At 33.1% G+C, this 15462-nt stretch overlaps 1 protein-coding gene across 2 annotated transcripts; it reads left to right on the top strand.

Moving 5' to 3' along the window:
• Positions 1-2775: 2775 nt before the first annotated feature.
• Positions 2776-15053, top strand: LOC109340274 (choline/ethanolaminephosphotransferase 1-like). Of its 2 annotated transcripts, none has more exons than XM_019577924.1 (20): positions 2776-2884; positions 4304-4502; positions 4992-5001; positions 5108-5158; positions 5536-5613; positions 5994-6069; positions 6159-6181; positions 6260-6360; positions 6764-6858; positions 6975-7043; positions 8007-8076; positions 8524-8587; positions 8657-8697; positions 8814-8898; positions 9548-9610; positions 10568-10626; positions 10738-10790; positions 14044-14116; positions 14399-14432; positions 14691-15053. In XM_019577924.1, the coding sequence occupies exons 2-19, from the start codon at positions 4366-4368 to the stop codon at positions 14418-14420; spliced, it is 1170 nt and encodes a 389-aa protein (XP_019433469.1). In that variant the 5' UTR covers positions 2776-2884; positions 4304-4365; the 3' UTR covers positions 14421-14432; positions 14691-15053. The 2 variants fall into 2 exon arrangements, with proteins under 2 accessions (XP_019433469.1, XP_019433468.1); XM_019577923.1 differs by having other exon boundaries at positions 2789-2884; positions 4307-4502.
• Positions 15054-15462: the final 409 nt, after the last annotated feature.

Raw genomic sequence — 15462 nt, 5'->3', positions numbered from 1 at the left:
TGGCTAAAAAATCACATTGATGAGGAGTTGAATATAAATGCACAATCGGTTTCCGAAAGATTGAAATGGTTAGCCAATGGTTCAAGCCTTCATGTCTTATTCTACACTAGTTACCTAATTAATGGATTCACATTTTATACAAAAAATTAAAACAAGATGATCAAAGTAAAATGCAAAATAGTGGTGTGACTCTTGTTGCTCGAACTTTACATATCTCAAATGCAAAAGCTAGAAACCCAATATATGTGAACATGTCATACTTTGGAGTGATTGAACGCATATGGGAATTGGATTACACAATGTTTCGGATGCATATTTTTTATTGTATGTGAGTTGATAACAATAATGGCTTCCGAGTTGATGAGTTAGGGTTCACGCAAGTGGATCTTAATAGGTCAGGATATAAAGATGAGCCATTTATTCTAGCATCATAAGCTCAACAAGTATTTTATGTTAGTGACCCAACTGATATGAAATGGTTCATTGTTCTTTTAACTAACAAAATAATCAATAATATTGATGACCAAGAATATGAAGATATTGATGAAGATGATCATTTTTTGAGACATATCAATCGCGTGAGAGCGGACCAACTACAGATGATGATTTATATACAATAGATGATCACGATGAAGGACATTGGGTAAATCAATATGCTCCTCCAAACAAGGATGACCCTACAAGACAAAAACAATCAAAGAAAAGGAAAAAGTAGATGAAGGTACTATTTGTATAATTATAGCTTAATTTTGATTATTTGTAATTTGTATAGTATTATTTAATTTCTTTGTAATTTGTGTAATTTTTTTATTTGTAATTATGTACTCTATCAAAACATAATTGACAAGATATTCATTGTTTGTATTTTGTATTGTATGATGTTTAATAAAACAAACTTCTGGCCTGTATTAATGTGTCTGTGCTGTTCAAAATGTATAAATGTCCGTGCTGTTGAGAATGTCTATTCTGCTAATAAATGTAAATGCAAATATTAATTTATATAAATCAACATCGAATTCTAGGGGAAGCCCTGACATGTGCTGTTGTAAAGGATAATTACAATATCGCTTTTTATATTAAGCGTTGTTGTACATTATTAATACAACAACGCTATGTGTGTGACGCGTTGTTGTATTAAGTGTTGTTTGAGAAAATTTATGAATAATATAATAACACTTTTTTGTTAATGCGCTGTTAAACATATGAACTTCAACAGTACAACAATAAGTGTTGTTAATAAGACCTATAAAATGTGTTGTTTATGTAAGACTATATGACAACGCTTTGTGGACGATGCGATGTTGTGTTGATGCACTATATGACAACGCTTTGTGGATGATGCACTGTTGTATTGATGCATTATATGACAACGTTTTTGTGTGTTGTGTTGTGGTATATAATTTATATAACAATGTTTATGAAACGCTGTTAATGATGACTATATATTACTGTGATAAAAAAGAAAGCGCTCGAAAGCGATGTTATTATACATCTAAAATAAGCGCCGTTGAACAGACACTTTGGCGTAGGGAAATGTCATATATCACTTAAAAACAATTATTAATAATAAAGTATCATTTTATGACACATTAACTTTAGAGAATAAAATATCTCATGATATAAGGAGATAAATTATTTCCTTCAACTACTAAAATCATAATATATGTTCTATTTAATCATTTTCTACAAAAAAAAAAATATTTTTAGAACAAAACAAAATATTACACTTGTATACTTTTCCTGGCCAGATGAAATAAATCATCCCATGAAAATAATTTATTCTTCTAACTTTATTAACTTTATTGTGATATAATATAATTTATAATAATATATTATCTTATTTTAGTCCTGGTGGAACCTTGCCTCCTTAATAAATATCATAATTCGGACAAATGTAATGCCCATACACGTGCACGAGTTATATCACAACTTTCCTACGATTCTTACAGTAGTATTTGACCCCCAGCCCGTGTTCCAATGTTCTTGGAAAACAAAAAAATGATATAATTGTGTTTAAAATTTGTGTACCAACTGTGTGATTTTTTTTAATCTGTCACCATATATATCATTGATTTGTATTATTTTTTTTGAGAGTCAATAATAGTATATATGAATGCTTATAATTTGCTGACAAAGTAAAAAAACACTTACACTATCGATATATACATATTAAATCAGTTATATTTTATGATACGTTTTGAAGTAAGTCTTCATCTTTCTCTCAAACCTCTTGCTATTATTATTATTAATGTCATATCAGTCAATTAAATCATTCTTAATATAATATAATGATATACTAATTCAATTAACATTTACTAATTAAACTGTAAAATTAAATATACATATAAATTATATTGACATTAACGTTTAAAAACTAATAAAGAAAGTAATAATTTCATTTAAACTATTTCTTAAAATGTGAGTTTTAATATATTATATATTATACTACATTTTTGAATAAAAATCAGTTGACATAATTAATTTATGTACCAACATGACTAGTTTTTAGGATGAACCAACCAATACTATTTTCATGAATACATACCTCTTCCTCGTCCTTTCTTCTTTTCTTTATGCATAGTTGTGACTTAAAATAAAAATCCTGAAAAATAACATCTATTAATATAAATCATTATATTTTATTTAAATGATAAAAATTAAAAAAATAATACATATAATTTATTTAAATAATCATGCTATAATAACTAAGTTTTAATGTTATTTTTCACTCGTCATACAATTCATGGTGTATGATTAAATGGGTTAAATTTCATGGTTATTATATTTTAATATCAGAAGCATTCCTCATTCGCTATATATATATATATATCGACAACAACAACATTGCTCAAGATATTTCCACCACAGACCGCGTTCTTCTTAGGTTACTTTTTCTTTCATTCTTCAATTTGTTTTTATTTAATTTTCCTATGGATTTGGCATTTCTTCATTTTGCATATATTTAGTTTGAAGTTTGAACCTTTTTGTGATGCTAGAACGAATGATTTCTTTGAAAAATCCAATTTTTATTTGTAACTTTTTTTCCTGGAAATGGGTATCATTCTATGTTGTATGCTTTTACTTTAGTTTTCTGATCTCTGTTCTTTATTCAAGCAAAGTTTGCTTTTTTATCTTACCCTTCTACGTTTTAGTTCAAATAAGAACAATAACATGTTATATGTAGCTTTTGCTGGTATGTGAGTATTGGTTGAGTTCCACTTTATGTGAGGGAGGTTACAAGCTCAATTGGGTTTCTTGCTCTGGCTTTAAATTTGATTTTCAGATGTAAACTAGCTTATTATTTATGTATTTGTTGTAGTTGCTATAACTATTCGACTCTCTGTGTGTTTTTCTTTGTTTTAAATATTGGACATCTTGTTTATATGATTATATATGTGAAGTTGCTATTGGTGAGTGATTTTTCCTTAGAGTTAATGGTTTTTGTGTTGAAATCTTTCTGTTCTTTGTAGTACCAGGTGCTTCTATTGAAATCATTCCTGCGGGTCAGTCGACTTTTTTTTTATTAATTTGTCTTGTCACTGCATTCTTTCAGTAGTACATCCTTTGCATACTTTCTGTTTAGCGCTTATTGATGCTTAATTGCTGCAACATATATGGTTATTCTGCGCTTTTTGTGTGTTGTTGTACAATTCTAGAATTTAGTGATGTTCAAGAAGTTCCTGTACAAACCTTGAATTCAGTAATGTATCACAGTTTCTAACTTGTACTTCAGATAAATTCTAATATTGGTTTAAGTAATCAAATCTTGAATGAACTATACATTACTTAGGATCTGTTTGTTAGTTGAGTTTTGGAGGGGAAGGAGGGGAGATGAAAGACTTGGGAGACATGAAATACACCTGTATATGGCTCTGAAACTTTCCATTTCCTTCAAAAAATTAACTCGCAAACAAACCCTTAATCTCTCTTTGTAAGATTGTTGAATTGTAGCTGAGTTCTTGGTTTATATTTGGTTTTAGGGCCTTAAGATTAAAATGGAGTTGCAAGTATGAAAATTTGTTTTTCCGTTAAGTGCCCTATCAATAATACTGGAATTTGTGTCTGTGAGAGCTTGATTAAATTTTGCTGCTGAATAAAGTAAGAAAATATTTTCAAAGTTGGATAATTTGTCATATTCAATTATGGAAAAATGATTCTGTACAAAGAATAACTTCCTATATGAAATCAGATTGTTTCAGGCTTTTAGAATAAAGGTTTGACCATTTTGTGTCCTTCAATTTTTGCCTGGGTATATGGAAAATTCCTCTCTTTATTTTTCAACATGTTCTTGTTTAAAATTCAGCAGGGCTAACTGCTGAGGCTTAATTGGTCCTTGAAGCATATATCACTGATTTATCGGAAAGAATGGGTTACATCGGGGCTCATGGTGTTGCAGCTCTGCATAGATACAAATATAGTGGCATAGATCATTCCTACCTTGCCAAATATGTACTACAGCCCTTTTGGACCCGCTTTGTTAAATTTTTCCCCTTATGGATGCCGTGAGTACTATCTTTTGAACTATGGCTCTTTCCTTTATGACTTTTGTAATACTAATAAAATCTGTCTACTTCAAGGATGAAAGATCAAGTTATGAACTTTGTTTGGGTAGATTGTGTTTTATTATTTAATTATATAAACCTTTTCCTAATATATATAATACAATAACATTATAAATTTACTGTAACCTGGATTAGTTTGGATGACCATGCACACAGTTAAAACATGCCATATGATATCGTCTCACTTTTTCCTATATCAGTAATTTATGATCTTGGTTTATATACAGATGACCGGTTTAATTGCTTTGCTTGTGTTCACTTAGAATTTACTCAAGGAGATTGCAATACTTACATCTGCTGTTTGAAAATACTCTGGTTTAATTTACCCCTTACTATTTTATTTTGACTTTCAGATCAACACTAACATGTATCATTTTCTTTTGTTTATCCCAATCTCTTGGCATTTTGGCATTCTGCAATTCTTTGCAGTCCAAATATGGTACGCATTTTCTCCTTATCTTATTGTAGTGTTATTTATAATTGTTGCTATTGTTATCATAAGATATATCCTTGGCACTGATGATTGATAAGTTGTTTGGTTGCAGATAACTCTTACAGGATTTATGTTCTTACTAGTCTCTGCATTACTTGGCTATGTAAGTGAAACCAAAGTCCACAATTAACCTTCCTACTTGACAAAGTTAAGGACCTAATAGTGATAGACCCTTTTTATAAGTAAAATAGTAATAATAACTGAATAACAGTCATAAGCTTCCAATGCTTAACTTTACTTTTCATTTTGTTAAATGCTATAATGAATTTGTGATTAGTAAAAACAAGAAAACAAAGCTTTTTTTTTTTAAGATTGCTGGTTAATTTTATGTTTTAATGTTTTATTGATGATTTCTTTGTTGAATTCTTCATTACATGGTCATTGAAGGAATTCTTCATATTCTGTGAATGACTATGTTGAAACAGTGAATTTTTCGACCCACTATACTTAATTTTCTTCATTTATTTATTGAATTTTCAGATATACTCTCCTCAATTGGACTCAGCTCCACCAAGATGGGTTAATTTTGCACATGGCCTACTTCTGTTTTTATACCAGGTATGGTTAGATTCTCCTAATAGTGCATTATTATTTGCTCACTTTTTTGTCCTTTTGACTTTAATCTCGGTCTTTATGCTGGGTGATTTTTTTGGTTGCCTTGAATATTCACCCCATTTCAAGCATGAACCACCTCTTCATTTGTGTGATAAAGCTGCGTACATCTACCCTTCCCATACCCCACTAAGGGAGAGTCTCCTGCACTGGGCTGCCCATTTTTTAGCTTAAGTCCTCACTACTAAATGGATGTATCTTTCTATAAATATGTGCAACAATCCTATGGTTTATCTATGAAAGACTTTTACTATGTGATACCTAACAATATTTTTTACTATAATTAATTCCCTTATCATCTTTTTTCTTGTTGATATGTATGCTAGACATTTGATGCTGTCGATGGAAAGCAAGCTAGACGAACAAATTCTTCGAGCCCATTGGGAGAACTGTTTGACCATGGTGATTTTCCTTCCATACCGTTTATTCTATATTGTTTCATTATTCATATATCTTTATTGATAATCAAGATATTCTCAACTCTTTCGCAGGGTGTGATGCACTTGCTTGTACAGTATGTCTCTTTTGGCTTTGGCTATTATTTTTAAACCATAGAAGAAAATAAAGACTATTCTGAGAACTGCTTTTTTAGTTTGAAGCATTAGCTTTTGGGAGCTCGGCCATGTGTGGAAGAAGTACTTTCTGGTTCTGGTTAATATCTGCAATTACATTTTATGGTGCAACCTGGGAGCAGTAAGTTATTAAGCTTTATTAATATATGGTAGATGATGCACAATATTATATTGTTCTTCTTTTTAATTTTTTAAAGCTCTTATTAGAAAGCCGTACAGTATTTCACATGGCAGTTTGTGAAGCATTAAAATTTGCCTTAGCTACCTTTCTATCAGAGAAAGGGTTCTTACTGAGTTGAAACATTTGGTGAAAATTATTTTTGCAAGAATTGTGGAAAATGATTATTTTTTCTTGTCCTGTTTATACTGTTGTATTTAAATGGATCATTTCTTATTCTTAAGCCTACCTCTCCCCTTTTGTAAAATCATAAATGTTAGTATGATTATATTTTTTAGTATGATATTTGTTTTATACTTTTTTGACTAGTATATCGATTTTCTCTTGAATGTTGTTTTTGATGCAGCTTTTTCACCAATACGCTTATACTGCCTGTTGTAAATGGACCTACAGAGGGTCTTATGATGATATACGTCTCTCACTTTTTTACAGCCATTGTTGGTATGTACTTTCTTTCAGTTTCCCCCCAGGCAGTTACGAAGTTTGAATAAAATCCAATGCATGCTATTTTTTGTTGCTATTATTATATTATTTTGATTATTAGTATTGTTATGCAGGTTCTGAGTGGTGGGCTCATCGATTTGGAGAGTCTTTGCCATTTTTAAATTGGTTGCCGTTTTTTGGGGGTAAGACTCACCTTCATTATGTGGTTTTCTTTCTCTATTTGGGACCAAAAGGTTTGAATGTCTATTCTTCTATGTTATTTGTGAAAATTATTATACCTGTACCTAGTTTCATGTATAACACCTCCAAGAAGTGTTTTTGGGTTTTCTGTCACAGAAGGCTTTCTTTGCATTTGCAATATGTCCTCATTTTTTATTCCACTCTAATATGAGCTTGGGATTTGGGTAGGAATACACAACATAGTTAATTTGAGTTACCGATGAGTGGGGAAATCCTCTGTAATCTATATGGCCAGACTGTCTGTTTTGAATTTTGTATCTTATCTTGTTTTACTGTCGTCTGAGAGGGTTAAGTCCTTTGTTATGTAGTACAATATATACTTAAGTTCATTGTCTGAAATGCAAATTTTTCCATGCATATGGGTTTAAATCATGGAAACAACCTCTTCGCTTGCGAGAGTAAGGCTACATACACCCCATACCCCACTAGGTCACCTTTTTTCCTCATATTTGAATACAGACTTTTATAACCTTTAATTCCTTGACACACCCTAAATTTTGGGTATCTATTAAATTCTTTTAGACTAGGTATCTATCTAATTCTAGCAACATAAGATGGGATATCATCATTATGTTGCTAGAATTAGAAACCAGAAAATAGTGAATGGGTTATATACTATGCTTATTAAGACTGCTTATTCTGCAGTCTTGTGTACTTATCTAATAAACTTGAAAGAAATAAGTGAAGGCTGTGTATCCGTAATACCTGACATGAATAGACAGGGTAGGACGGTGGGTACCATTTGCTCGTCCAGTAAGAGCTGCTGGCTGCATGGCCTTTGGGTGGTATAGTAGAGCTCAACTTGAAAAAGATTATTGATGTGTATATAGTCAATCTCATCAATATCATCATGTAAGTTCCATGTTAAATTATTAATTGATTTTAGTGTTCTTCCTGGATTGTAGGGATCCCAACGTATGCTGCTGTGCTGTATTTGATGATAGCTTTTGGTGTTATACCAACAGTCACACTCAAGTATGCATTGCTGAATTTATCGAAGTTCAATTTTCTCTAGCATGCACAATAACCAAGTAGCCCTTGGAATAAAAATCTGTGCATTCTATAATCTATTCTAGCTCTTGTAATCTGTTTATATATTTATGTTTGAGATAATTTCTTTTAGGTTGAGTATTGTTTACCATAACTTATAGTTAATTTTTTTACTATTTTTACTATTAGCATCGTTTGACCGAAACTTTAGATCAATTACGATCATAATATCACTTCATTCTTTTCATTGTTATATACACTTGGTGATATTCTTGAAGTCATTGAGGCTCTAATAGCCGCATCTATGATAACAACCAAGAGTTTATGATATTTTAAGTACAAAATGGTCCTTGTGTTTCTATGGACTGTTGTCCTTGACTTGTTCAATGAAGGTCTGTTCAAATATCAACATTATGTTTTGGCTCGTTGCAGTGTTTCTAATGTTTATAAGGTTGTGAAGGCAAGAAATGGAAGCATGCTGCTTGCATTGGCAATGGTAATACCTCTTCCTGTTAGAAATTCTTTCCTTAATATCTCATCACTCAATTGATTTTCTTCTTCTCAGCTTTACCCATTTGTTGCACTCGTGGGAGGAGTTCTTGTCTGGTATACTAACTCAACTCAAGATGGACTATCTTTCGGTTGCCAATTCTGTTTTGAAGAAATGCACATTCTATTATTCTTTTGTACATATCAGCATGTTTGGCTGATTTTTGGTGCAGGGATTATTTGTCACCAGCTGACATCCTCAGGACTTATCCACATTTAGCTATCATAGGAACAGGACTTATTTTTGGATATCTTGTGGTAAGATAGTCGTGTTTTAAATTCGAAAAATAGTTGTTTATTGTTTAAGGTCTTCATCTATTTCTTTCCATGGCAAACTGATTTTCTTCTTTACACCCCGAAAGAGATTAGTTTCTTACCCATAGGGTGAGTGGATACCCTTGGTTATAAAAAAAAAACTGATTTTCTTATGTCATACTAACATATTTGGTCATTTTAGCTAGTTACTTGCTATTTGTGTAACTATTCCTGCCTCTTTGGAGTATGAGCATAGGGCTAGAAGGGCGTTGAAATGAAATATTTATTAATTTGGTTGTGAGGCTTACCTGTTAAGCCACAATCTGGTTTGAGAAGCCAATATTTTCCCTTCTCATTAAATGTATTGAGTTTAAAATTAATCAAGTCTTACTTTTATGTTTTGGGCATGCCTGAGGACCTCTTTGTTAGAATTGATGCGTAAATGATAGTTTGTATTGATTCTAGCTAGGAGATCAGGGATTGGAAAATGACAAGCTCCTTATATGTAAAAAGTTAATAACCTTTCTTGGTCACATAGTACCAAAATAAAAAATATCTTAGTAACTTCTGAAGATTATATATCTGTCTTTTAGCTTCCATATTTATGCAATCTAACTCTCCCATTTTAACTGAGGGAAGCTTAATTTTGCAGGGAAGGATGATTTTGGCCCACTTATGCGATGAACCTAAGGGCTTGAAAACTGGAATGTGCATGGTATTGAGTTGTTTTATTTGTATTAGGATGTTATGCCTGAATAACTTTTTTACGATGCTTTATTTTTCCATATTTGTCTATTTCCATCATTGTAAATCTATAAGCAAAGAGAGCGATGTCATGGGCCAAAATGTTTTTATACTTTTTCGACAATCTCTACTGTCATTTTTGTGTATTACCTGCTGTAGCACCAAAGCTTACTCGATATTCAGAAATCTAAAGCCACGAGTTTAAGATGCTGGATATCCTTTTATTATTGTTTTTTAAAAACATGTTTTCAGTCCTTGCCTCCGAAGCTAGTGTTGGAGTAAATTAACTTGAGGTACCATTGAGTAAGAAGTATGTCTTCAGGATGGTACTCATTTTGTTATTTTTTATTAAATAGCTTTGACAATTAGGTCATATTCGCCTCTTCAGTGTCATACTTTTTCTTTTAAGTAATAATATGTAAATGTTTAAGATGTCAAAATTAACTGGGGGTTAAGGTCTTATAAGTTGGTTCTAATGGCAGTATGTTAAGTTCACGAGCATCTTGCATGGCTAAAGGAAGGAAGTACCTGGCTTCAAAACATTTTTTCATATTTGCAATGATGTTTCCCTTGTAGCGTTAGAGTAAATTTTATTTTCCTTGGCATCGAGTAATGATCCATAATGACACCTTATTTTCCTCAGCATGGGAACTATCAGTGATGTTTGTTACATATACTTACATCCAACTATACTTATATCTAATGCATCTTTAGTGTACAATGTCAATAGTAGATTAATGTTAATTATTGATTCATCATTAATAATGAACCCTTTGGTGGTGGACAGAAAGAACATGTTAGCTCAATCAAAACATTCTGATTAGTGTTCATTATTTCATCCTGATTTCATTCAGTTGATTCATTGTTAAAGGTTTTTCCCACTATGATAATTGAGTTAACTCAAGTAAGCATTATTTACCTCTTGCAGTCCCTCTTGTATCTCCCATTTGCCATTGTTAATGCAGTTGCATCAAGGCGAAATGACGGGTATGTAATGTGATTTTACTTTCTGAATTATGTTGATAGATGTGGTTCATGTATTTATGATTGATTGTTACATGTGTCTTCTCACAGAATTCCATTGATTATTTTTGTTAGGGTTCCTTTGGTAGATGAGAGGCTGGTTCTTCTTGGTTACTGTGTATTTTCAGGTAAAGACCTTATTCTTTTTTCTCAATAAAAGACACACATGTTATAAGAAAAAGAGAGAACTACAGGAGAAAAGGATAAATATCCCCCAAAAAGGAAGCTAAAAAATATAATAACCTGAATGAAGTAGAAACTGCATTATCTAATCAAAGATTTCCAATAAATGTGAGCAAAGAAACCCCTCTAGCATAGTTATTATCTGAGCACCATTGCTTGTCTAAGTATACCATTTTTCATATAACAGAGACAAAGGCAAATGCATAAGCAGTGTTTTAAATTGCGGTTGCAGTCGCAGCTGCGGTTACTGCGATTGCAGATTCTGGCCATTGCGGTGTGAATTATTTTGCGAGTAAAGAAATATTTTTGAAATTGATGCACTCTGATGTGGCTGAATGCAGTTGCGTTGTGGTCTAAATGCAGTCCGATGCAGTTGCGTTGCGGTTTAAATGCAGTCCGATGCAGTTGTGTTGCGGTCACACCATTGTGATTCGATGTCACCGCAATTGCGATGTGATGCAGTTGCGATGGTCACCGCAACTGCAATATTGCGGCCACATCACATGATGCAGTACGCAATTTGAATATCTGTGCATAAGTTATTCTTGAACACTTTGGCATTCTCTCACCATAAGTGTATTGATAGGGTAGGCATAGGGTAGTAGAAAAGAGGTTTGTTGTTAGGAGTTGTTTGAATTAAATAAAGAGGGAAGTCCTAGAATACCCTTACTAGTTAGTTAGATTAGTGTATTAGTTGTATAAATAGAGGAAGAAAAGCTTGTAAGAAGTAGTTTTTGGAGAAGTTGTAATTGGGAACTGATTTAGGAAATCAGTTAGGGAAGTTACTCTCTTGTGGAAGGAGTTCTTCATCATTGTATACACATTTTCTGCAATAATTCAATTTACTGGTCAAGATCACATTGATCTTGCATCTATTCTTCTTCTATTTTCTGTTTCTATATTCTGATTTGATACCAGTTCTAACACTGGTATCAGAGCACCAATCTTGGTGCCTGAGGGAAGTGAGATCCACCAATTCTGTTGCTAGGGTTACGAATCGCACTTGTGGAGGAATAATACGGGAAATCGCAGAAGTAGAAATTGATTGAAGAGGAAACAGAAATCTGATTTTTGCGAGATAGAGAAGACACAAGCAAATTCGTGAGGCTAGGGTTTGTGCGAAGAAGAAGACGATGGAGTTGTGACGCGGAGAGGACGAAGTCAGAATCTGAATGCTAAGGTTTGGATGTTGGAAATTGCTGAATTACACTAGGAGAAGAAGACGAAGCATTCCAAGAATTTCAGATTCGAAATTCATAAATTTAGATTCGGAAATTCAGAAATTCAGAAATTAGGAATTCATGAATTTTTGCCGGAAATCCAGAAAATTCAGATCGGGATTTGTGTGAATTGTTGTTGAGAATTCGAGGATTGGTTGTTAGTTAATGGTGTCTACACGAAATATGGCACGAGACAGTGATAGTTGGAAACAAGAACGTGATGAGGATGTGCACCGGCGGGAGAAATGGCAGCAGTGGGAGATTCCGATTTTTGCTGGCGATGACGCATTTGAGTGGACTCACCGATTGGAAAGGTACTTTCAGTTGAAAGAATTGTCGAAAGATGAGAAGATGCAAGCGACCATTATGGCACTTGAGGGGAAGACATTGAGTTGGTACCAATGGTGGGAGAAGTGTACTCCGAGACCCAATTGGGAAAGGTTAAAGATCGTCGTGATTCGCCGATTTCAACCATCTATGATTCAGAATCCATTCGAACAGTTGTTATCTCTCAAACAAACGGGTTCAGTAGAGGAGTTTGTGGAGGAATTCGAGAAGTACGGTGGGGCCTTGAGGGTTATAGATCAAGAAATTGTGAAAGGAGTATTCTTGAATGGGCTCAAGGAGGAACTACAAGCAGAGGTAAAACTGTATGATTTACATTCCTTATCTGAAATTATAGGGAAAGTTTTGTTGATCGAATAAAAAAATCAAATGGAGAATAAGAGTTTGGAAGAAGCTACGAATCAGAGCATCCCTTTGAAATTATCATATGAAAATCCATGCTCAAGTGTTAACTCTCCTTCTGTTCATGCAAAGGAGAAGGAAAGTCTTTCAGTTGCTGTTACCTGTGTACAATCTGTCACTTCATCAACAATGGGGGATAATGAGATTTCGAAAGGTAAAGACCTTCATGGAGTCACGATGAATGGAGAAGTTGGGCCTCCACAACTAGGGGTGGTGGCTAATAAGCTTGGAGGAAGACACAGTTCTATCAATATTGGTAATAAATCATTTGCTTTTGGACCAAGAGGTCAAGATAATGGTTGTGTCAAGACAATGAAGTTACCGCATCATGTTGAAGGAAATGAGTTGAACAGAATTAGTGACCCTCCAGGAGATGCCTACGTAGATGATTTATTTCATCTATTAGATAACCAATCTGGGTACAAAACTCTCTGGGAATGATTCAGGAGAACTTTTCCAATTTTCCCCTTGAGGACAAGGTGGTTCTTTTAGGGGGGTATTGATAGGGTAGGCATATGGTAGTAGAAAAGAGGTTTGTTGTTAGGAGTTGTTTGAATTAAATAAAGAGGGAATTCCTAGAATACCCTTACTAGTTAGTTAGATTAGTGTATTAGTTGTATAAATAGAGGAAGAAAAGCTTGTAAGAAGTAGTTTTTGGAGAAGTTGTAATTGGGAACTGATTTAGGAAATCAGTTAGGGAAGTTACTCTCTTGTGGAAGGAGTTCTTCATCATTGTATACACATTTTCTGCAATAATTCAATTTACTGGTCAAGATCACATTGATCTTGCATCTATTCTTCTTCTATTTTCTGTTTTTATATTCTGATTTGATACCAGTTCTAACACAAGTCCTGAATGATAAATATCATAGCATTTTGCCAAACAGCTTTATGGCCTCTTTCCTCCTATAAAAACATCTAAACTGACAATTGCAAATTCGACAAAGTATTTGGCAGATCATACATTCTGTAAAAATACCAGTTTAGTCAAAACCACAAATATCAATGTCTATCATATGGAAATATTTCAGTATTATGCTTTTATTTGTAATTTATCTTTCTATCAGAGTTCAGATCCATTTTGGGCAATATTATTCTGCTTGTAACATGAAGCAGCGAGTCTCTGTAGGAAACTGTTACATATTATTACATTTCAGATGAAGTACATATTGTAAATTATATGTGTTAGATCACTGTTTCTTACACGATAATTTTGTTTCTATGAACACAGTGGCACTTTACTTGCATTTCGCTACGTCTGTCATTCATGAAATTACACATGCCCTGGGAATATATTGCTTCAGGTAAAACTACTACTAACATTTTGGTATTTGTTTCTCTCTTACTTAGAGGAACGAGCATGGTTCTGACATTATAGTCTACTTCCATAATCGTAATCAGTGGTTTCGGATATCATCTATGATATCTGTGATGAGTCTTGGAACCCGACTATTTGGTTTTGTTTGTATATGTGGATTATTTAGTTAAATTAGTAAACCAGGTTATGACTATAGTGGTTTATATTTCGTCTGTGCTAAAAGCAATGCCATTTGATATTTACTGTCTTACCTTTTGTTCCATTGCAGGGTAACAAAGAAAGAAGCTTGATTTCTACCTAAGGTTTTTCTCTTATTCATAACCTGTGTTTTTGGACATGTTCTTTATTTTCTAAACTTTATCGATTTAGCATTTTGTTTGTTTGAACATAAATATCTATTGCACTAGAAACAATCTCTTCAGTTGCGAGGGTTAGACTGCGCGCATATACCCTCCCAAACCCCACTAGGTGGGAGCCTCATGCACTAGGCCGACCTTTTTTAACATTATATCTATTGCCCTTCTCCGTTGGATGCTGAGTCATTATGTTTGTCATTTCAGCTTGTGACTCAAGGAAAGTATTGGCATGGCTTTGGTCAATACTAATTTTGCTCTGTTTGACAAATCTGACCAACATGGAACATGTAATCATATTTTGATTCTTAGACTAGACTAGGATATCTGGTTGTGAGAAATTGAGCATTTCAATTAAATCACTACAAATATTTATTTTCTTTTGAATGTGACTTCAAAGGAAAATTCTGTATGTATTTTCTTGAAAAATATTACTCTAAAGTGAGTTTATCATAAACAATTAAGGTTGTATTTACCCTTTTAAGTTAGCAGGTTGAGATTTCTGGGAACTTTATCAAATCAAGGGTATTGTGTGATTGGTCATAAAGTTTACAGCCTAGTTTCAACTTAGTTTCCTAAAGAGTAAAGCCTATTCAAATTTATTGGATATATGCCTGAAATTTTGTTTATATTTGGATTTGAGGTATACCAAATCTAATATGGAATGATACTGTCAACTTGGTATATGGTACTTTAGAGAATTATGTAGCATCGAATTAAACAACCAACTATTTATGAATAATGTGTTGATTTAGTAGTGTAAATCCCCACTGAATCTCTAGATAGACTACAGTGTTGTTAAATGTTCGAATCCCGGGAACGACAATTATTGGGAGGGGCCATCATACATTCTAAAAGAGATTAGTTTCTTACCTAAAGGGTGATATAATACCCTTAGTTATATATAAAAACAACAATCAAGCATTTGAACCTCACTAAAGGGTGATATAATACCCTTAGTTATATATAAAAACAACAA

This window comes from Lupinus angustifolius, unplaced genomic scaffold (assembly GCF_001865875.1).
Source record: "Lupinus angustifolius cultivar Tanjil unplaced genomic scaffold, LupAngTanjil_v1.0 Scaffold_154_15, whole genome shotgun sequence".
Taxonomy (NCBI): domain Eukaryota; kingdom Viridiplantae; phylum Streptophyta; class Magnoliopsida; order Fabales; family Fabaceae; genus Lupinus; species Lupinus angustifolius.
Note: the sequence above shows the minus strand (reverse complement) of the source record. Positions and strands in the feature narration are given on the sequence as shown.

What these genes read in the sequence shown, in the direction of transcription:
- LOC109340274 (XM_019577924.1), top strand. Translation starts at nt 4,366, where the DNA reads ATGGGTTACATCGGGGCTCATGGTGTTGCAGCTCTGCATAGATACAAA. An exon ending in TCTCTGCATTACTTGGCTAT is followed by an intron (nt 5,159 to 5,535) that starts GTAAGTGAAACC and finishes TTGAATTTTCAG; the next exon opens with ATATACTCTCCTCAATTGGA. An exon ending in TTATTTTTGGATATCTTGTG is followed by an intron (nt 8,899 to 9,547) that starts GTAAGATAGTCG and finishes TTAATTTTGCAG; the next exon opens with GGAAGGATGATTTTGGCCCA.